The following is a 24,353-nucleotide window of genomic DNA, read 5'->3' on the forward strand; positions in this document are numbered from 1 at the left end:
AGGTCTGCTGGACCCATACTCTGTAAGGGAGTGGTGCAAATGGGCAAAGCAGGAAGGTTTGAAACAAGAGACCAATGAAGATAGGCTTGGTTCCTCAGCTGGTGACACCTTGAGCTCCTTGCCTTGGTTGCTTAGTTGATGGTGGCATAGGGGAGAAAGACCAGGACCAAGAGATTGATTTGCTCAGCTTTCTTCCCACTGAACATTGCTGTCTAGAATGTCAACAGCAGCTGATGGTCTGGAGAAGGCCCAATCCCACCTTGCCCATGGAGGCCAATTTCACAGAAGCCAGAGAATGGCTCCTTCATTCATTGCTTCTTGGGTTTCTTGGGAAAGAGCTAGGAAGTGAGACCCTTGGGCCTAATACCACCCAGAGAGAGAGAGAGAGGGAGTGGATTGCTGCCTCTCAGACCCAGAGGGATGGAGCAGCCAGAGTAGCCACAGGCACCTGCTCACTCGCCCTCTCTCAATTCCTGAGGGTGAGAAGGAAAAGAGGGGGTCCACTAGGGACTAGAGGTGCTTCTCCTTTTCCAGGGCATCTCCTCCACTTCCACCTTGTGTCCCCAAGTCTCTTCCAATCTAAGTATGAAGAAGAAGCCTACTATGAGTGTGTGTGTGTGTTTAAACCTTTCTTTGCCCAGGTCCTGCCTTTTCCTGGAAGGCCCTCCATTCTCCCTCTCAGCCTCAGAGGATGGCAAATATGGCAAACTGCCTCTCAACGGTTGACAGCTTCGCCTTAGGGTCTCCATGAGCCAGAACTGACTGGAAGGCAGCAACAAGTGAGAGTTTTTAAGCTTTCTTTTGGTCAGGTCCTCCATCCTGCGGTGCCTGGTCCTCCTTGGCAGAAGAGGAGGAGGAGGAGGAGGAGGAGGACCTCTGGCCCCTTGTGCCCAGGCAGGGCTGCTCTCAGCTGCGGCCAGGCAGAGAGAGGGGCCTGATCCGGGGCCTGCTCCTGGCGGCTTCAGGGCCAGGGGAGCTCGGTCGGGGGGCTGCTGGGCCGGGGCTGGGAGCGGCGCCTCGCCTGTGGTCAGTGCGCGGGGCTCCGGAGGCAAAGCCAGCCCCCGGCTCACGTTACAGCCTCCTGCATTTATAACCTCGTCCAGCCGCCGCTTCCCCGCCGCCGAGCAGAGGAAGAAGAGCAGAAGCCGGGAGCAGCTCCTCCTCCTCCTCCCCTCTGCCCCCTCCCAGCCCCAGGCAAGGCAGCCCTGGGAGCAGGACCTTTGGGATTATTAGTGGGAGTCTTAGTCGGATTCCTCCCCAGGAGCTGTGCTTGGTAAAGAGGCAGAGGAAGAGGGCTCCTGGGGGAAGAGGGCCCCTGGTCCTCCTGCTGCTGCTGCCGCCGCCATGGATCACACCCTCTTCGGCTGCCTGCGCAGCCCCCACCATGTCCCCGGGCAGGGCTTGCACCCCTTCTCCCAGTCGGCCTTGGCCTCTTTGCACGGAGGCCGCTCCAGCGAGCCCCTCTCCTCCTCGGCTTTCCCGGAGCTCTCGCCCTCCTCCTCCTCCTCGCCCTCGCCCTCCTCCTCCTGCATCATCGCCGGCTACCCCAGCAGCGAGGAGGGCATGTTCCAGCACCACCACCATCACCACCACCACCATCATCCCCGGGGCCACCACCACCACCACCATCACCACCAGCACCACCACCAGCAGCACCAGCACCAAGCGCTGCAGCAAACCAACTGGCACCTCCCGCAGATGGCTTCTCCTCCTCCGCCGCCGCCGCCGCCACCGCCTCCCTCGGCCTCCAGGCACAGCCTCTGCCTCCAGCCGGACTCCGGGGGAGGAGGAGGAGGAGGGGGACCCCCGGAGCTGGGCCCCAGTCCCCCGGGACTCTGCTCCTCCAACGCCTCCGCTTTAGGGAGCAGCACCCCGACGGGAGCCATGCCGGGAGACTATGGCAGGCAGGCGCTCTCCCCCGGCGACACCGAGAAGAGGGCCGGCAAGAGGAAGAGCGACAGCTCCGGTAAGAGAGCCCAGGGTCCAGGAGGGGCAAGGCAGGGTCCCAGGGGGGCAAGGCACCCCACGGGCAGCCCTTCCCTCCTCCCTTTCAGACTGATGGGCCTTCTCACTTCTTCTATGCCGCCTTTCTCCCAAAGTGGGACAAAGTGAAGGGGAGGCCACCACTCCACTTCAATAAATCTGAATAAATATACTCATCTAATAATAATTATTAGATATAATAATAATAATAATAATAAGATTAATTTGCAAGTCGCTTTTCTCCCAGCGTTGGGACTCAAAACAAGCGGACAGTCGAACATCTCAATGAAAAACTTTTCCTAAGCAAAATGTCACATGCAGCCGGCATCCTATATGTATGTGTGCAAGAATCCGTCATATATATATGTGTGTGTGTGTCATATATATATATATATGACGGATTCAACCATCCAAAGGAGCTTACAGTCTAAAGGCGCAAAACCTTACAAAAAGGTTTCGTAAGAAAAATGTCAAATACAGGCCGTATCTCCTGTGTCCACGAGTGTGTGTGTGTGTGTGTGTGTGTGTGTGCATATTTGCGTGTGTATGTCACGGATTCAACCATCCAAAGCAGTTTACGTACAATTAAAAATGTGCCAAAGCTTTTGTACGAAAAATGTCCAATTCAGGCGGTATGCTCGGTATCCACGGATATCTATCTATACATCTATCCATCTAATCCACAGATTCAACCATCCGCGGCTTGAAAGAAAGATTCCAAAAACGATACCAGGTTCCTCAAAGCAAAGCTTGGATGTTGCCATTTTATATATAAGGCACACCGTTTCACTTTGCTGTTGCCTTCACATTGTTTCCGACTTATGTCGGCCCAGATCGTGGGGGTTTTTTTGGCCGGCTTCTTAAGAAAGGGTTGGCCCTGGCCGTCTTCTGAGGCGGAGAGAGTGTGACTTGACCAAGGTTATCCAACGGGTTTCCATGGATGCACCCACACTGGAGAAATAACCCGGTTTGGCATCGCTTTAACTCTTTTGTAGCTCAAGGCTATGGAGTTCTGGGAGTTGAAGTTTGTTGTGGGCCCAGAGCGGAGCCTTGAGCCAGGGCAGTGAAAGCGGTGCCAAACCAGGTTATTTCTCCGGTGTGGATGCCGCTTCCCCTTCCCTTTTCCACTCCGGGATTCCCCTTTGGAGAAGAGACACCCTTTCCCCAATCACTGAGTCAATGTAGTCTCTCTTTAGGAGCACCTGAAGTTTCCTTTTCAGCCCTTGTTTCAGCGGAGAGAAGCTCTAACTCTCGGTCTTCGTTTGGTTTGTTTCATAGCTGCAATCATCTACTCGTTTATAGAGAGATCTTGGAGCACCTTTGAGACTAACTCCAAGAAAGAAATGGGCAGCCTGAGCTTTTGTAGGCTAAAGTCTGCTTCTTCAGATGCAGTTGAATATGGTGGTGGTGATGATGATGATGATGATGATGATGATATAGAGGGATCTTGTAGCACCTTTGAGAGTAACTGCAAGAAAGAAGTTGACAGCATAAGCTTTCGTAGACTTCAGTCTACTTCCTCAAGTGCAGCAAGATATAATAGGAATAGGAATAAGAATAAGAATAATATAGAGGGATCTTGGAGCTCCTTTGAGATGAACTGCAAGAAGTGGGCAGCATAAGCTTGTGTAGACTCCCCCAGATGCAGTTGGATATAATGATGATGATGATGATGATGATGATGGCATAGAGTGATCTTGTAGCACCTTTGAGACTATGTGAAAGAAAAAATTGGCAGCATGAGCTTTTGCAGACTTCAGTCTGCTTCCTCAGATGCATTTAGAAATAGAAGTAGACTGAAGTCTAGGAAAGCTCGTGCTGCCAGTTTCTTCCCTTCACTCTCAAAGGTGTTACAAGATCTCTCTATGTACTGATTCTACAGACTAACACAGCTATATCTTTGAATTCATATACTCATTTGTTTGGGATAGAGTCCCAATGAAACAAATGGGGCTAACTGGGTGACATTGGGGCAAGTCATCACCTCTTAGCCTCAGAGGATGGCAATAGCACCCCCCCCCCCCCGAAGAAACTTGCCAAGAAAACCCTGCGTTAGGATGGCCATGAATCAGAAATGACTTGAAAGCACAGAGACACCTTCAGAGTATTTTATTTATTTATTTACTGTATGTATACTCTTCAGGCAGAAAGGCTGAAGACATTTCAGGCAGGGATTCCTATCCACCCTAAAGCTGTGAGATGTCCTTTTTCTGTCTTTTCATTCATGATATTAGTTATTTCAATCTAGTCACTAGCAGAATCTAAGGAAAAGGTGCCTCTAATTGCAACCCATTTTCGTTCTTTCTTTACACACTTTTACGTAGCATATCCACGCCCTTCAATATTTATTGTTCCAGTAATATGCCTCTTCATTTTGAAGGCAAAACTGAGGTGTCAATTTCAGCTGTTTTGCAAAATATATATATATATTTGTTGGGGTGAGATTAAATGTGCTACAGACATGGCAAGCAGTTCTGTATGACAGATGTTGGCCCTTACGATAAAACAGCTAAAGGTAAGTCATACAGAGAGGCACGAGTAACAGGGAAGAAAAGGAAGCTGTGGTTAGAAAGGGAAAATAACAGAGTTTCCTATGTATTATCAGAAATTTACAAGGAATGCCACGACTTTGTTTCTTGTGAATTTAAGTTTGAATAATGGAAAATTAGTTTTCATTCTGCATTTCTAAACATTTTAGAGACCTCTTTCTATTTTGAACCACTTTCCTTTCCCAGTCATATCAGGGAACCTAGAGTTTTTAAAAGGTTTATCCATTTCTCATGGAACAATCCTGGATTTGACATATATTTGATTGATATATTTTAAAGGATTTATATCCCACCTTTCTCCCACAATATGATTCAAGGTGGGTTATAGTAATTTAAAAATATGTGAATAAAACCATAATTTCTAGGTCATATCTTTTTAAATTGGGAGACAAATTAAGTGTAACAACTAAATACAATGGTGGATTTTAAATGCTACCTAGAAATTCAAAGGAAATATTCATTTCAGTTAACTGTTAATCCTTAGCTTTTATTGAAGTTCAGAATCTCAAATATGTAAACCCAAATTACAGTGAGTTACAGTATAATCCAAAACACAATTAAATCAAAATACAATGTAGTCCTTCATCTAATCCAATATGTGGCTATTATTGCACTTATTACAGCTTTCTTCTAATGTCTCATAAAGAAGGAACAGTATAGTAAAACTGACTTTCCTGTAATATATACAAGATTGATTTACTAATCTTGTCATAAATGGGTCTAGATACATTTAAATCCAATTTTTAAAACTTTCAATGTGCATTGCATGAAATATGGTTTCTAACAAATCTAAATTTTTGGCCAAATGCTCTTATTATTAATTTGGTATATTTATATATACAGAGAGAGAGAGAGAGAGAGAGATTTATTCATTCTCTGGTTCAGTTTAGTAACTTCTTGGACGTAATTTAAATAATGAGGTTTATACATCAGGAGGATCAATATCCTACAAAAAGAAAGCTAAGGTTTTAAATTCCCTTTTCTTTCATTTCTCCTGAAAGTTATATACCACAGATATGCATCTAGGTGTGCTATTATACTTGTATTTCCCTCATGTGTGAAATTGCTAAATAAATTTTAGCAAGTGTGCTCTTTTAAAGGAACTAGACAACTGCAGTTGTCACAACTTCTCTACCCACTAAAAATCAGTGCCGATGTCACAAAATGTATGTGTGTATGTTTACAGTAGTGCTGACAATGAACAACTGTAAATAGCGTTATTCATCTGGCATCATCATTGTACAAATCTGGAGGCATATTCACATGAGAAAGAGGATGGATTCCAATGTTAGAAATTGAAATATGTTTCTGTTTTGAGAAATATGAACAGTGGATGAAATAGTGCTTTGTAAAAAGATGAGCAAACGTACCTTTTGCTCTTGTGCCGCCTTTCAACAGGTTCAGAGGTCTCTTCTGTGTGTGTCTGACTGTGGCAAAATCATAAGGAAACTGTCATTTGTTTCCAACACAATCTGTGTATGATATCACAAAGAGGAGGAATACAGTAATCAAACTAGCAGACAACTGCTGACAGTTCTTCCGTGTATCTTTTGCTGTAACAATTTCTTGACAATTTCTCACTGACAAATTGTACTCGTCTTTCATAGCATGAGAAAAACAGAAATTTAAACACTTTCTTAGATTGTCCCTTTAAAATGAGGAACCATTTATTCTATCACGTCAGAAGCCCTGAATCCTGATGAGTGTTTGTATAGTAATGCACCTCTATGGTGCAAGTAAATTTAAACTCAACGGTGGCTAAGATAGTCAGTGTACTATCTGGGCAATGGCAGCCAGAAAGAAACTTCTTTTGTGTGGTCTTCCTCTTTCTTTAGTCTTCATATTCCCAAATTGTTGCCCTTTCATGTAATTATTCTTATATTTAATTAGATTCCTGATCCACTTGTCTGCTCTCTTCTACTTCATTTCATTTTTGGTGAAACTGCAGCTTATTGTTAGAGAGGAATGCAAACAATAAACTACCACTGTGCTCTTACAATGGATATACATACAAGATTGATTTACTAATCAGTCCTACTACTCCATCTTAAATACTTGATCAAGGCCTGTTAAGTTCAATGGATCTTGTAGTAACAGGATACCAGAGGAAACCTAAAATGTACATTATTTTATAATTTTGGATTATCTTTTGCATCGCATTGTAAGAGCTTAGACCTTTACATATGTCACAGACATATGTCACTTAGAGGGAGAAATGTTAAACTGAACCAATTTCATGATACTGAAAAATGTTCAGTCCTATTTCAGAAAGCCTACTCTGTAACATTTAGTAATTTGATTACATATTTCAAATTTGTGGAAAGTTCCCCCCGCCCCCCATCTCTGTGTATCTCTGCTTGTGAAATCCAGATGTTTTATTTGTAACTTCCCTAGATTTTAGATTTTTCTAAATTATTATTTTTCAGTGACTAATAATTTGACCCACATTTCACTGGTATCAATGGGATTTGTTTGTCAGAGGATACAGTTAGGATGGGACTTTATTTATTTATTTTAAAAAAAATCATGATGAAATTCTTTTGAAATCCTCAATTCCAGCATAAACGACACATTGGTATCCTGATCCTACAAGACTAAGTCTAAGAAAAGTCACTCACTCACACACACACATAAACCTACTGGAATCAATGGGTTATAGTTTTGTAAATGAAGCGTGAGTACTGTTGTTGTAAAGTCGGAGTCTTCACTGAACTGGAACTCAGATTGGGGGACTTACGTAACTCCCATGAACAGAGGTTGTCCAGAAGTGGTGTTTGATGTATTATGTCATAAATATCTGGCGTATTTTCCAAGAAATGCCTTTTGAGAAAACATACATTTACCAGTGTACTTAACAAAAATATCACTTGTTAAACGATTTGATAAATCTGCATTAATCACACTGATTTATTGCTTTTGATGACTTCTGATTACTCTCCAAAACATTTCAATAAGAAAAATGACTGGTATATATATCTATATATATCCAAAAGGGTCTAACTGTTTCATCAAAGTTTTTAAAACGTTCAGCTTGTTACTAGAAGAAAAGAAGAATGCGTTTGCTATGATTTTTTTTCCTGCCCAGAGCTAATTTGTTAATTAAGTTTGGGTTTTGTTATCAAAATATAATTTATCATGAACAGAAATGTCAAACCACATACTAGGTAAAGATCTAAGTAGGTATTTAAAGTGTATCCAAAAGCTACAACCCAAAGAACAGTGAAACTAGTGCTAAAATCTATGGAGACTTTCAGTGAATATTTCTGAAAGAGCAGCTTCACACATTTGAAACTATGGGGACTTTTGAAATAAACTTTTGATATGGCATATGAGGGATAGTCTGTTCAAAGAAAACAACACCAACAATTTCAAAATCACACACAACATTATCTAAGCTATCAAGACACACTTAAAGAATCCATTAAAGTAGCTCCAAGCCAAAGATGTGCCCAGGAGTATTTTTTTTTCCTTTAAATACCAGACTCCCATATTATATTATAAGCTGCTTTTGAAAAACTCTCTAGATTCAAAAGCATGATCCCATGTGGCTTTGGGGCTTGGTTTTCAAAAGAAGCCAATTTGAAACTTCCTAGTTGTACAATGCTTTGGATCCTGGCCCACAGATTTTCCAAAAAGACTGACCTGTGCTTTATTGAACATTGGAGTCAAGTTGTGCAATCAAACAATACTAATGCTAAATAGATGTGACAATATTGTAAGTTGTGTATATGTTGCATTAGGACAGAACCTATGCTTTAATCAGTACATTACTCATGACTTCAAATTTACTTCAAAGTGATTTCAAATTAATCTAGCTAATCTACCAGACCCTTCCTTCCATCAAGCAGAAGAAAGTGGTCTCCTAAAGCAGTTAATTTGGGGGTGTCAAGATGCATTGTTACTGCATTTTTTCCACTGCTTTTGGAGCTGGGAAGTGACTTGTGGAATTTTCTGTCTCAGATGAGAGAATAAATCAGCCAACCTTAGATAGTGTGCGGGGGGAGTGGGAGAATTTGCTGTGTGGTCAGGTGGCCCTGTAAACCAAATCCCAATGAAAGGATGAAGGTAAATCCCATTAGTTCCGATAAAATTTATTTCTAGCGCCTCCCTTCACGAGCGGGTTCTCCATTATACACAAGGACTCCCAATACATACAGATGAGTATCTGTTTAGAATGGGTGTGTTAATCTATGATCCAAGGCATAATAATTTGGACATGCTTCATCTTGAAGTATGTGACATTTCCTAATAATAAAATGGGCTTATAACAGAAATAGCAGACATCTGGCGATGATTTTAGTATTCTTAATATGAAAAATATAGAAAAATATTTTAATTTGCATGTATATAAAGATAACTTATTTACAGTATATTTTCCAGTACCGACTCCTAATAAAGATTGTGATTACACAACAGAATATTATTTTAGCACAAATGATCAGTGTACCATTTAGAATCAAGTGTGCTATTCATACAGCAGCCCAATGCACTACAACCTTGAACCCAGTGGAACTTACTTCCAGTTATACAGTTGGCCCTTCTTATACATGGATTTTTTATACACGGATTCAAGCATCCATGGTTTGAAAATGTTCAAAAAAGGTATACATTTCAAATATCAAACCTTGATTTTCCATTTTTTATAAGGGACACCATTTTGCTATGTCATTATATTTAATGGGACTTAAGCACACACAGATTTTGTTATCCACAGGGGATCTTGGAACCAAACCCCAGCATATAACAAGAGTCCACTGTATATGCAAAGGATCATGCTAACTTTTTGGATCTAAAGAGCAGCTTTAGGGATGTACCCCATAAGATTTGTAAAAACGTGAGTTGTGGACCTTCCATGCTTGATGTCAGTTGAGTGTGTTTTTAAAAGCCATTGATTGATTAAAGAAATTTGACAGCACAGTTGATAGCATAGTTAAGAAGATTGGTTATAAATTTGCTTGAGTGGATAATTCCCATCAATCTGTATTAAAGCAGCTTCAAGCTAATTGTTTTTCCTTGGCTTATTCTAAATAAGCCAAGGAAATAAATCTCGCAGAATGTGGGGCATACTTCTGAATATACATGCATAAGAATGCACTGAAAGATCACAATTCTAAATTGATTTCTTGAGAAGAATAGCAAGTGTATTATGTTTTCCTTATCTGGGTGTAAAATAGCAGCTGAAATGTTACACCAGGTATGAATAGTGTAAATCTACACAGTGGTTACATGTCTCCATGGCTGGAGTCCTGTTGGATAGTTCCAAATACAGTAGATCCACAGAATATTGTATTGAGTGGTCAGGCAACACCTAGATAAATCCAGTAGGTTCAATGGTTCTCATCTAGTTGAAACAAACAATAGAATTTAGTCCACTGCAAAATGTTTACACCTGTGGAACTCTGCTTATGCAACCATAAATTGAATTTATCCATTGCATCCACATTACAGAAATAATCCAGTTTGACACCACTTTAACTGCCATAGCTCAATTGCTGTGGAGCTCTATGGAATTCTGGGATTTGTAGATTGTTGTGGCACCAGAGCTTTCTGACAGAGAAGGCTAAAACTACAGTGCCAAGAATTCCATAGCACTGAGCCATGGCAATTAAAGTGGTGTCAAACTGGATCGCTTCTGCAGTGCAGAAAGATAATTTCTTTAAATTCAGAGAAATTACACATGTGTGACATCAATAGAATTCCAACCATTGGTTTCATACAAATTGTATGTGATACTAAGGTATTATATAGTGAAGAGGCAATAGGTGTATTTATTGTAAGGACAATACAGCATTTACCTGTTGTTTTGATATTGTAAATTGTACTCTGTTTTTATCTGTTATTGAATCTGAATATTAATTTGGGTTTTATCCCAAATTGTAGTTGTAGTTAATAAATTTCAAAAACGTCAGTTTATTGTTAATTTTCCTTGACTCAGAACAAGCCAATGTAAAACTAGACCAATAATAATAATAATAATAATAATAATATTATATCGGTACTATAATACATTTCAGACATAGCTTTCTTTGCATGCTGGAACTGTGCTACAATAAAGCCTTTGCATATACTTACTTGGGTAGCATTAAATATTTTGTCCAAAAGCAAATTCTAACTGCTCAACAAAATTATTTAATTAATTATCTATCCTTCTACATTTATGTTTTGACTTGAGAAATCAAGATCAATTCTGGTGATTCCATATGAGTGGGCAGTTTTCATTTGCCTGTATGATTGGAATGACAATTTTATTGACAAATCAACAGTAAACTACTTCTTTTTAAAATTGTCTTTTAATTCTTTTAAAAAATAAATACTGAAAAAATTCTACTATAACACTCAATTCTTTTGTAAAGGTATTTCATGTTTCTGATATAATGGATTGGATCAGATCTGGAATTAGCCATACTTACAACATAACCCAGATTTTAAATCTGATTGCTGTCAAAGGGTCTACTCATCGACAGCTGTCTACTACTACTAAATGTCACTCTGAGAGAGAGAAAACATTTTTCAGTATTTTTAAAATGATGTTGTTTTTAACTGTATAAATATATGAGAGAGAGATATTATTTGTAGTAATGAATAGGAGGTTGTCTTGAGCAAACACACTGGCGTGCAAACAGACTGTCACTGATTTCTGTAGGATCTGGCATAACTCTGCTGGTATATATTTATGCTGCTTTCAAAGTGTATGGGAATTTGGCCAATATGTTCAATGATGCACTAATGTAACATTGTCAAAAAGAGCCTACCTCATATGCAAGAGTATCTCATATCTTCACTCTCTACAGGCTCATTTCCAGACACAATTCAAAGTGTTGTAATCCTCTATAAGGCTTAGGTCCTGACTGTCTGAAAGGTCATATTTCCCTATATCAGGCTGTCCCGCTTTTACATCCTCAGGGGATGGCTTTCTCACAGTCAAACCATTTGCACAGACCAATCTGGTAAGGACATGGGAGAGAGCTTTCCTAGTTAGTGGCATCACTATGGTTGGTGTCACCCAGTGAGGTAAGTCATGGTGTCACCCCCCCAATTGACCTCCTTCCAGGCCAGAGAGCCTGGTTTCCAGGCAGTTTGGGGGTGTGCGCCGTCTGTATACCATGCTCCCAAGCTGGCTGGAAGCCGGCTTTTTATGCCAGTTTGTTCTGGCCCTTAAGTTAAATGTGTATTCAAGTGGTAATAAATCTGAGCCCTAATCTAATCAAAGGGATAACACAATGGCCAGTATCTTGTATGGCTCAAGGCAGTGTAGTAGTTTTTTGGAATTACACTGCAATTGGCCATTTAGTAGATATTAATATGGCCCTGGACTTACCACAGAGTTGATCCAGCCTTCTCCTCCCCACATGGCCATACTGTGATGGACAGTAGGAGGAGGTAGGGAAAAAAAATATCAGGATGTGCCTCCATAGCCAGACCCAGAAGGATTACATCATGTGTTGTGGTCCAGTATTCTTCAGAGGTCTTAGGAGCTGATGTAATCATTTTTCATCTGGTTATGGGGACACAGCCAGGTGCTTCTCTGATCTCCTGCCTCCACCAAGCATGGAATGGTCCTAGGGGTGAGGCTGGAGCAGTTCAATAGTAAGCCCATGGGGGGTACTGTGTTTGGTATGGAGGGAGTGAGGGACTCCCAACCTCTGCAAAAACTGAAGAAAGACATATATAGGCATAAAGTTGACTTACATCTGCACATTCCACTAACAGGATGCTGGCTAGTCTTTCGTTCTTTACTCTGTATTCTCCATAAACTGTTTTAGTGTAGCACAATAGTCACTGAAACAGCATTAGCAGATACTGGAAACCAAACAGTAAGAATCCCTTGAATAAATATAGAGTAGAAAGGAAAGCTGGTTGGTAACACACATTCTTTTCATATCAGGGGTGAGGAAACAGTTCCTTAAGATGTTGCTGAACTACAACTTGTGTCATTCTTGATTACTGGTCATACTGGCTGGACCTAATGGTAGTTGAGTCCAAGAACATCTGAAGACTCAAAAGTTGCCAGTCTCAGATTTAGACTATATTTCTTACCATTTTTCCAAAAAAAGCTGTGAAATGTGAGCAGATGAGAAACCTTGGAAACTGAAATCAGGAATAAAATGACAAAATTCAAATAGGATCATTAATCAATGTATCATGATTGTATATTTTTCTTGGGTGAAAAAGTATTTGGGTAGTTATGAATCTTTTCTTTTTGTACTTGGGTAGGCTTTGAAGTGAATATTGCTTTATCTCAGACTTTTGTATGCATTTTCTGGAAAAAATTATTATATGCCTGCAAGGCATTATTGATTTTTTTTAACTAAGGTTGCAGCCCTGAGTTGTTTCTGAGAACAAAAAACAGGCTAGTTTGTTTGATAGTTTCATTTTAGAAGAGTTTGTCTTTCCTACATCCCATTAGAAGAAAGCAAATTAAGGACATTTTCTAGTGCACTGACATTCTGCAATTAAATTCACATCAATAAAAATTAAATTTGCTTCAAATTAAAGCTTTTGTCCTAAATGTTTCAAAAGAGAATAAGTTCTTCCAAAATCAATAGATGATCTTTGAACAATATAATATGTTTTTGTTTCTTAAGCTAATGATAAACCCTTCATTCCTAGAATGTTGCAACTTCAAACGATATTATAGAAAGAGACTACGATAAAAAACCTAAAGAAAAAGTGTCTTCTTAAAAACAACTTTCCAAGCTCTCTTTTTTCTCAGCTCATCAGTTATCTCAATGAAAGAAAAAGGTATTATATCAGTGCAGCCTGTTTTATCTTCATTCATTACACCAGAAAGATCTTATAGGGCAGCCCCATGTAGAGCCATTACAGTAATAAAAGTGCATGAGAAAGAGGGAGATGATATCTTAAGGGTGCACAAAATACAGATTTTATTGGCCCAACACATTTTGAAGTACATATTACCATTCTCTAGCATGTTCTTTGTCCAAATATTTTGGTAACAGATCATACGAAAGAACACAATGGTATGTATTTTAAGTGCCCATAGAGAAAAAGTGCATTGCAAAATTTGTTGGGCTAATAAAATCTTTATTTTTGTGCGTTCTTGAAATTTCGGCTCTCCCTCCTCCTTCCCTCCAATTATTGCTGCTTTTCCACCTTTGGTTTCACTTGTTTCCTTTACTGTAAGGCATGCATTGCCAGACTCCTGTCGTTCATGTCCTACTCATTTCCAGGTAAGATTAGTTCAATGTTCTCTACCCTGGGCCACCTTTCAAGGCACTTCAAGAATTTCAACTGAATCAAAGTGTAGCCAATCAGACTTGATTAGAACCAGAAAAATGGACAGTATTAGCCATTTACGTTGGCTGCTATTTTTCTCTGTCCGATTCAACATATTTTAATCTCAAGAGTCTTGTTGTGAACCTACCAGTGTACTTAATTCACTTTTGAATCTCAACTCCCTGGCGTTCAGCGTATGGCGAGTGACGAGAGAAATAGCCACTTTTTGCTTGGAGTGGTCAAAATGTAGTCTCTCCAGAGTGATTTTGGGTAAACGTTGCTATATATGTTTCAAAGGCCCATGAAAACTATGTTCCCCAGCATGATTTCCTCATTATTTGACAACTGTTCCTGTGTTGGAAACTGTCTATTCAATTAAAAATTCTTTTCATACAAGACATAATGTGACTGCACTGTTGTTGTTGCTTTTATTTTTATGCAATTGTTATCTTATGTGTTTGATTTCTTAGCATGCTTGAGATTTCATTAGAAGTCTATTATTATAGGAATAAATATATAAAATATTACTAAAACAGCTTTGTGTGTTTTAGAGTGAGCTGATGTTGGAGGGAGCAGTCAATTAAACAGACATCAGCAGAATTATTCTGTTGTATTCACCTAATGTCACTCTGCCTTGTCCCCATATTGTTATGGCTTTTAAGAAGATTCTTCAATTCTTGTCTCTAGTATAAGCATAGTATAAGCCACAGAAATTCAATTTGACAGTATATAAACTAATTTAAAGTCCCATTTGTTTTCCTTTGTTTGACATAAGTAATTATGGGGTTATACTAACAGTGAATTTTAATAACTTATAAATTGTATAAAACTGGGGAAAGTATGAATACATCCGTTACCTTTAAGAACTAATACTGATCGTTGTGCCCACACAGAATTAGGTAGGAAGATGTACTGAAGTCATATCAATTCAATCACCTTAGGCTCACCTTTCCATCATTAGAGAGGTGTCAACTTTTACAGTGTTGTTTTATGGTATTAGGTAGGCAATGAACATGCAGCAAAAATTAAGATGTGGTTCATTGATTCACATGAGTTGAATATTTAGTAGGCAATATTTGTGTAAAGTTTTTTTGCATACTAAGCCATCAAAATATTTAAAATATTTTATGGTGAAGTCTGTATGTGTAAAAAATATAGAGACAAATGATATTGGTTAACTGAACGTTGGGAATTATATATAGCTATAATAATATGTGGAGTCATTTTTTAGTATAATAGGAGGATGTGCAAATTTATTTTCATAATCTTTGAGTGGATGGTAGGTTAAACCACAACATATTTTAATTGCAAGGTACCTTTTGCATTTCTTTGCTGAATGAAATTCATAACCAGCAGTTCCCATCCAGTTTAGTACAGAAATTATCCAGTAAAGATGGACTACAATGACCATAAGCCCTGCCACTATGGAATTACAGTCCAATACATCTGGAGGCCAGAAGTTTCTGGAAGGATGCTCTGTCAGCTCACAATCTGGGAAACCCTTTTCTTGAAAGGTTCCTAGAAATAAGCTATAGAAAGTTCAGCATAGCTTTTCATAAAAATAGCAACAATTAAAATAGTAGCACTGGAAGAAATATTGCCTGCCAACCTGCACTCAGTTGGGCTGTCTAAATCTGACTGGATTACATACCATCCTCTAATACTTATTATAATTTTAGTTTAATGATGCATCATTAATTTTCATAGTGTTGCATGAAACAGAAGAAAAAGTCTGTGTCTCTCCTCACATTACTCAACTGCATATTGTAGCTTTTCACACTTATTTAATTGGGAGAAATTCCTTTATAGAAAGATGAGTGTGTTATGGAGATAAAATGATACTTCAGTTTAAATGGAGATAAATGCTCTCATTGGGGGGGGGTCATTTGTATGAGTTTCTATTCCACTATATTATAATAAAGTCTTTGATCCAACTTAAATAATATGCTGAATATGTTAGGAACAGTAAAGAGCAAATATGATTTAGAAATCCCTACTACAGTAAATGAGAGCCAGTGTGGTGTAGTGGTTTGAATGTTGAACGATGACTCTGAAGACCAGGGTTTGAATCCCCACTCTGCCATGGAAACTGATTGGGTGACTTTGGACAAAGCACATTATTTCAGTCTCTAAAGAAGGCAAAGGCAAAGTCCTTCTGAACAAATCTTGCCAAGAAAACCCTGTGATAGTTTTGCTTTAGGGTTGTCCTAAGTTGAAAAGGACTTAAAGGCGCGCGCATGCGCATGCACACACACACACACACACACATATACACACACACACACTGTTAATTGCTTTGAAAACAACAAAACACAAAGTAAACTGCTTCATTATCCTAACATTCTTCCAAAATCTGGCTAAAAGAATTGTTTTATAAATATCACGAGGAATGAATAATTGATCTGGGTGCAATGTAGTTACTTAAGTGTAGTGACAAGTAAGCTTCCACATTTTGATTCATAAGAGCCTTAACTAGTTAAAAAAGTTATTTGGCAAAATGAAACCACCAGAAATTAATATTTCACTTCCTAGGCTCATCAGGCCACCGAGGACATCAGCAGGAGGCTGAGCATCTCCCATCGTGAGTCTCATGATCCCCATGACCCTTCCTATAAACCTTGCCAAACTACACTGTTACCCAAGTTCTCTGGGCAGTTCACAAGTACATTTTTTAAAAAAGAAAATAAATCACAGCACCCCCTCCTCTCATTGCCACAAAATAAAACCAGCAGAAAGCAATAAAAGAGTGCATCACACAGCAAAAGAGAAGATAGCACAGAGGAGCAGAGGAACTAAAAGTTCTTAAAATGCTCAAGAGAATAAAAATGTCCACCCGATACCATAATGGCAACCATGCCAAAAACAAGGTGCCCTTTTCCTTGCAGCCACATGTTTCACCTCATTTGGTAGGGGATGGCTGTATAAAGGCCTGAATGACATTATGATCCAGGTAGGTATATATAGGGGGAGATGCTGCTTCAGATAATACAGCACCATAGATCATTAGAACTTTAAAAGTTAAAACTACAACTTTGAATTGAGTTCAGAAATTGACTGTTCTCTAGTACAAATGAAAAAAAACCCATGTTATTGTATTCACCAATCTAGCTTAGCTGGCCAGTTTGGGGCTAACTGATGTGTCCTGACTATTTTCAGTGATACGCCTTCATACAACATACTGCAATAACCCAAACAGGAGGTTTAGCAGAGCACAAATAACTGTTCTATTAACCTGCAAGGAGGGAGCTTGGAATACAGAGGTTTCTTAACCATGATGTACTAGCAAGTTTCTGATACCAAGATTCTTGAAAAATGACATTTTTAGGATTCACAAACTCCTTAATAAGGAATATACATTTTCCTAGGAATTGCAGTACCCCATGTTTTTACTTTAAGGTAAAAGCACTTAACAGTTAAATGTGAATGGTAAAAGTGACTGCTAGAGAGAGAAGCAAGAGTTCCATGCTCCCAAGGTGACCGGATGTCCTAACCACAAAGGAGGACAAGGTACTGCAAAATGTAGGACATTCAAGAAAAATGGAGAATGTTACTAAATGAACTAAAAGCTAAAAACACTCATACAAATATAAATTCATGCTTCTTGGTTATGCTCAAAATATTTTGAAATTCCCCCTGGACAGAAGGTTGAAATGAGGACATGTCCTGGAAAAGGGGGACATTTGGTCACCCTGCAGGCTCTTGGGACAATCTATTTGAAGCCAGAAGAGAGGTCTATGAGTCTTGGACCTAATTTGGAATGGACTTGTGCTGACTGAAACTGTAATTTCATGTTCAGAAATACGTGCAACAGAAATTAAATGGATATTAACATTTATGTAACGGATGCATTATCAGTGATCAAAGTGCAAATAAAGCTGCTTAACTTCTGTCAGATTGTAATGGACCTTAATCATTATTTGTTTAATAGCCTGATCTTGTCATTTTTAGAAAATTCAGAATTGTGTCCCATTGTTTGATGGGACTTCTTCTTCCGAATGAAGGAGAAGATGGATTAAGCTGTAATTCCCATTTACATTTTCTGGATTGCATCTAGCAGCAAATGCAAGTGCACAGTGACACATGCTTATACTGTTGATGACAATGGGACATAGGTGGTAAATTTGTTTAGAATCAGGGTATTAGAGTATCAACTGTAAAAACTGTAGCTGAAATGAGTATTAGATCATACAAGTTATAAATGGGAAAGTCTATTGCTAGTCCCCTGAGGACTTTTTTTCCATTTCACAAACCCGCCACACAATTTGGCACAAAGTAAAGGCTCAACTCAAGAGGCTTCTGTTCCAGGACAGAAATAGCAGGGAAAACTGAGTGTCAGAATTGAGATACATTTGCACAGTTCTTCTGGAGACATTTTTACAGCTTTTTGTCTGAGTTACACCTGGCTCTAGCCAGGAATAAATCACCTAATTTTTATGAATGCTAAATTAATCTTACTTATAAAAAGCCAAACTTCAGGGTAGTTTTATGAAGTAAAATAATAATCTTATGGGGATCAGCCTAAGATAGTAAATCAAGACATTATCCAAAGACAATAAAAAAAATTCACAGATGTTTAAGGTCTGTGCTGATTTCTTGTAGACACCTTGTCCATGTAAGAGAGGATGAATGAAAAAAGAAAGGAAGCATAATCTCATTCAGATAGATTCATCTTGGGGGATAGTTGATACAATGCCAGATCACTTATGAATCTTATCAGTACTCTTATCTCAAGCCTATTATCTTGACTCTGTAAATTTAAAAAGCTGTACATTAAAAAAAAGAAAGGCGGGGGAGCTTCCAATGGCCATTTTGCTCAGACTAAGCAAAGGCAGCTGCTACTAGAGGAATGAAATTCAATTGCCTTTTAAAAAATGTCTGTTTCCTGCAATTGTTGATTTGTACAGAAAAAACATTCTGTGCAGAAAACAGATTGTTCAGCACAGAAAATTATGGTTCTATGCAGGACTTTTTTTCTGGTCAGAAAAAACTGCAGAAAAATAGTTTTCTGTGTATTAAAAACCCCCTCAACATATGAATTTTGCACAGAATAAGTTCCAAAGTTGTGAATAGGCTTCAAAATACTGCATGATTTTTGATGACTCACAGTGGGAAGAAAATTGCTAAAATTACTTGTTTCATCTGAGAAGAAACTTGGTGAAAAATTATATCTCTAGTCATTCCCATTTCTGAGAAAGAAAATGGGGAAGAAAGACAGGGTAAACTTTGTCTGCAATCTTCTCCTTTGTGTGCCATTTTCCTCCTTTATGCGAGTTCCTTTTTTACAGAATGAAAATTGGCATTGGGAAATTGCCTGTGTAAATGCAACACACAGAGAGGCATATGTTTCCATATTATGAAAGTCATATCTAACCAATCCCTAAAACTAGTACGCTGCTTGAACACATTGTGGTTTCCCCTTACTAGACTCTTCCATACTATCAGATTAAAACTAGCTATTGCATAGCAACAATTTAAAAGATAATCAAGCAACAATGAAAACTTTGCAATCAGTACAACGTTGTTGTTGTTGTTGTTGTTGTTGTTGTTGTTGTTATGTCTTCAAGCATTCCTGACTTATGGCAACCCTAAGATTGACCTATCATGGGGTTTTCTTGCAAGATTTGTTCAGAAGAGGTTTGCCATTGCCTTCCTCTGAGGCTGAGAGCATGTGACTTGCCCAAGGTCACACAGTAGGTTTCAAGGCTGAGCTGGGAATCGAAACCTGGTCTCCAGAATCACCGGCCAATGCTCAGACCAATATTCCATGCTGGCTCTCCAAGCATGACTTTACATGAAAATATAAAATAAGTGCTAAAAACAAGAACAATTTCATTGTACAGCTACTGGAATGTGATGTGATGACTGACTTTGTCCAAACTCACACGAAAAAAAGAATGCTGAAGTAAAAAAATAATCAGGCCATGCTATTTATAATTGGAGATATTAGCCTCAATTGGTCAGAAAAGAAAAGTGCTTTAGAATGATAACGGTGGTTAGGAAGGTTCTCTGTTAACATAGGGGTGGAACAGACAGGCAAAATAAAGTGGTTTCCAACAACTTTGAAGGCAGGACATTTATATAATGGAAACCAGACTGAAGCCACACTCCAGGTCTAAAAACTTGAGCAAACAGAACATGGGATAGTCTGACTTAGCATCGAAGATGTGTATCTTTGCTGCTGCATATAAATGCTCTGGTGTGAGTGGGGGGCTGCAGCAAAGCAATGAAATGAAAGTGCGATAACTCTAATGTATGTAATTACAATATACACAACTAAGACAGTCCAGCAAGGGGCATGGGGTGAAGGGGCGTGTATTGGGGGCCTCCATGATTGTGCTTTGCCAATGTATCACTTTCACACCTGTACTAGTGGACCATCGCATGTGTGACTGTGTAGCCAATCAAAGGGGCAGCCATGCAAATGGATGGCATCTAGGTGGACGTGGAGGTACTTGGGCATCGCTGGCAGTGTGTTCTTGTGATGGTGTGCATGTATGGTGAGGAGGTAACAAAAAAATTACCCAGTGGAGCAGCTTTACCCTGAACAGTGCAGTTGAGCTGTGTGCATTCAGCCTGCCTGCCTTGGGTGCAGCCGTAAGGGCAGCAGGATTTCTGTTTCAAGATGCTTGATTCATTTATTTCAGCTACATGTAAGCTTGATTGTGCCATCTTGGCTGATAAGATGAAGCACAGGTGGAATCATTAAACATATACAGGAGGTGGTACATACTCCACGATGTGAGGCGGAGGTACCTATTGCCTTGAGGGAGACAGCAGTGCATTATTTCTTGAAAAAAGGATCTCCCTGAGCTCACAGGTATGTGAGGAGTACCACCCCATTGGCAGTGTTCACTTTTAGTGGCAGGGTGCCTGAGTATGTGGTTGATGGGCAGTTTCATATGCATAGCTTGGGAGTAACCCTAAGTCTTTCTCTGTAGGCTCAAGTAGACTCTGTGTGTCAGAATGCTTGCTACCAGCTTTGATTGGTTCATGAGCTATGGCTTTTCCTGCAAAAGGATAATTTAGCCATTTTATTTTATTTTATTTATATCTCTCCCATGTGGAACCCATATTATAGCAATGGTGACTTCCCAAGTACACTACTATAATGTACTTTACATAAGCTCGACTCAGGCTTGCATCCTTCCGAGGTCGCTAAAATGAGTACCCAGACTGTTGGGGGCAAATTAGCTTACTTGCTAATTAGCTTACTTGCTGTTCACCGCTATGATCCTTGGAATAGCGGTATATAAATAAAACAAATTATTAATTATTAGTATGTCTGACCTTGAAAGCTATTGCTTTGGAAGCTAACACTAGTGGAGAAATGCAGGAGCAAGATTGATGATCAGAGCATTATATAGATGACACATAGCACCAGTATTAAAGGAGCTGCCCTGCCTGACATTTTGCTTCCAGTCTCAATTCAAGTTGATGGTGATGATGCTGAAAGCCATAAATGGCTTGAGTTTGCAGTACAGGTAGGCACACCTCTGCCTATATATGTCTTCTCAAATACTGTGATTTGCTGGCTAGCCCCTCTTTTGTGGCAGCAATACATTGCAGGAGAACACAGGGGAGAGCCTTCTTTCTTGGGGTTATCCGTGAGTGGAATGCCCTCCCTTGGAGGTCAAATAGGCACTAGCATACTATTCTTTCCAGTGCCATGTCAAAACATGAGTATTTTTTAAAATTAAAGCCTACATGGTTTGAAATGTTTTATCTTTTTACCTTTTAAGCTGTTTTAACTTAACTTGTTTGACAGGTTTTTTATCCATTAAAATGGTTTTATTTTAAATCTGAAATGTTTTAAACAGTTTATATTGCTTTACTTGTACACTGCCCTGAGATCCCTCAATAAATGGCAGGATATAAGTATTTTAATAAATAAAGTATCATAGATTTCTCCTTTGTGCAAGAGAACTCGCTATTAACGGAACAATTGGTTGGTGTCAATTACCATTAAGTCAGCACTGACTTATGGTGACCCTACACAGTGGACAGCTATGGAAGGACTTTCGAGTGGTAGCTTTCAGACTTTGGAACAGACTCACTATGGAGCCTGTTAAAAGGAATTCCTACTTACTCTGAAGAAAATTATTTAAAATTCATCTTTAAAAAATAGCATTTGGAGGCAGATATGTCATTTTTTATACATCTCCTGTTGTAGTTGCTATAATAGCATAGCTGTTTGTAATGCTACTGTAATTTTGTTTAATGATGACATTTGTACTTTGAAGATGGGATATGTCAGGTAATAACCCTTAAAGACATAAATGAAGACATACCGCCAACAAGTGGTGTACCGGTGCTGATTTTAGGGTTAGGGACCACGCAGCAGCCGCATGGTCCCTAACCCTACTATGTACAGGCAGCATAACGATTGCGGTGCCCTGTGTAAATGCGTGCTGCCATTGTTACATAAGTGATGCACAGCGTCTGCACATTGTTTATGGTGCACTCATTACGTCCACCCTGCAGCGGAAAAAGAACCCACTTTTCCCAGGGTTCTTTTTCCTCTGGAGGGAAGCCGCATGGTTTCAGGGGATCTGTCCCAGGTCAATGTTATCAGTTCCTTGCCGTGTCATAAATACATAGGTACTGTACATAAACTCTTGTGTAAATGACTCTGGCATTCTAGGCATTCATTTATCTTTTATTTTCACATTTTCATGATGGCTCATTTATCCTTGCAGCATGTTCAGGTGAGATGATGATGATGATGATGACGACGACAATTACATGTTTCCCCAAATGTCAACCAACAAAAACAAAGCAAACTGGAAGTGACCCGATGTCCAGTTCTATAGAGATCATAATCACAAAGAGAGCCTTATAGGCCATATGTGGCCTCAGGGTTGCATGTTGCCCAGTCCTGTTTTTGACATTTATCACATAAATTACCAAAGTATCACTGCTCCATATTGCCATTCTTTACATTTCAGCTGTACTGTCCCTTATTTTTCACATTCTGATTTGGCAGTCTTGGCAGACTTTTCACTGGCATTTTCCTTGTCTGTTGATTTTCAGTCTGCCTAGCCTCCTACTTTCTTATCCCATAATTTGCCAAGTAAGGTGGGTTTACACTTTTTACACCAGTCTATGAACCTTTTAAATACTTATTTTGGAAAGCTTGTAATTGTCTGTGCCTATGTACTTATTGAACTTGCTGTCTGCTAATAGGCATAAAGTAGTAAATCTAAAGAAATATCTGAAAGGACATGCTGTTGAAATAATGTTTTTATTCATTTTGGTATATTAAATAATTGAGAAACTAGAAGGAGCTGGCAGAAAAACGGAGAAGGCATGGAAAATGAGTGAACAGCCTAAATATTCAGGTTCTTATAGATGGAAAGGATCTCTGCCAGGTTTACAAAGTACTTCACTCCTGACATTTGTTCAGTTACTCACCTTATGATTCAGAAACCAGTTAAGCAAATGTACTGGTGCTGAAAGCAGTAATTCAGACCCAAGCCATTGTTCAATTCTGCAACTATAGCAGCAGTTAGCATTGATCACTAGAGTCCCAGGGCTACTATTGTAAGTTGCTACAGAGGCTGTTGGGAAACTTTTACAGTGTAGAACATTGCTGGCCAAAGTTTGGCCCTCCAGATGTTGTTGGCAGTGATGTAGACTCAAGTCACACTCATGTGTCTCAAATGACTCCACTTGGACTTGACTCCACATAAATGACACACTGATTTGACTCAGCCTGGAATTTGTATTTTTTATTCTGTTGTTGTTGTGTGCCTTCAAGTCACTTCCAACTTATTGAGACCCTAAGGCAAATCTATCATGGGGTTTCTCAGCAAATCTCTTGAGATGGAGTTTCCCATTGCCATCTTCTGAGGCTGAGAGTGTGTGATTTGCCCAAGGTCACCCTGTAGGTTTTTACATGGCCAAGCTGGTATTCGAACCCTAGTCTCCAGAACTGTAGTCCAACCCTCAAACCACTACACCATGCTGACTGTCATGTTACCAACTTGATAGTCCTGGGTTTGGACGTCAGTGTACTCAGCAGTCTGTCTTTGCTGGAAATAGGACAGAAAATCGATGCTTGTGTTCCAGCAGCATTCTGTCCTGGCTGTGTTAGGAATTATACCAACATAGCAGCTCTCATTCCAAAAAGATTACCAAGGATCAGGGAGGAATACAATTGAAAAATGTTGTGTCTGTCTTACAATCCTCTTAATCAATGAATCAGTATCTTTCAAAGTGATGCAGAGTATTTTTGTGCTTCAGCCAAGATAGCATATACTTTCCAAGTGACCAGTTTTGCAGATGTTTGGCCCAGAAGCCAGACTTAAAATAAAATTAATTTGGATCAAAGATTGTTTCACTGATTGGATTTCACTGCCTGGTCCAATCAGCAATTTAACCTATACTGGAAACCAGCAGTTGCCAAATACTGAAGAACTGGCTGTTGCTACAATGAACTCTGGCTTTTTTCAACTACAGGAATGGCCATGTGCTTCACCTTGGAGTGCAGTAACAACAAGTACCAAATAATATGTCTGTTTATTAGACTATAGATTGTTTTCAGTGTCAGACTTGAATGTATAGAATATGTTAATAGACATGTGA

The 24,353-nt window shown here is 39.5% G+C and overlaps 1 protein-coding gene across 1 annotated transcript in view; it reads left to right on the top strand.

Annotated features, from left to right (window-relative positions):
• The first annotated feature begins 1,344 nt into the window (after positions 1-1,344).
• Positions 1,345-24,353, top strand: part of MEOX2 (mesenchyme homeobox 2) — an 84,028-nt gene continuing 61,019 nt past the window's right edge. Inside the window, exon 1 of the mRNA XM_089531368.1 lies at positions 1,345-1,966. Coding sequence (XP_089387494.1) covers positions 1,345-1,966 — 622 coding nt within the window. The remainder of the gene's footprint in view (positions 1,967-24,353) is intronic.

The sequence above is a fragment of the Sceloporus occidentalis genome, unplaced genomic scaffold (assembly GCF_023333645.1).
Source record: "Sceloporus occidentalis isolate IW3139 unplaced genomic scaffold, rSceOcc1.0.p SCAF_7, whole genome shotgun sequence".
NCBI lineage: Eukaryota > Metazoa > Chordata > Lepidosauria > Squamata > Phrynosomatidae > Sceloporus > Sceloporus occidentalis.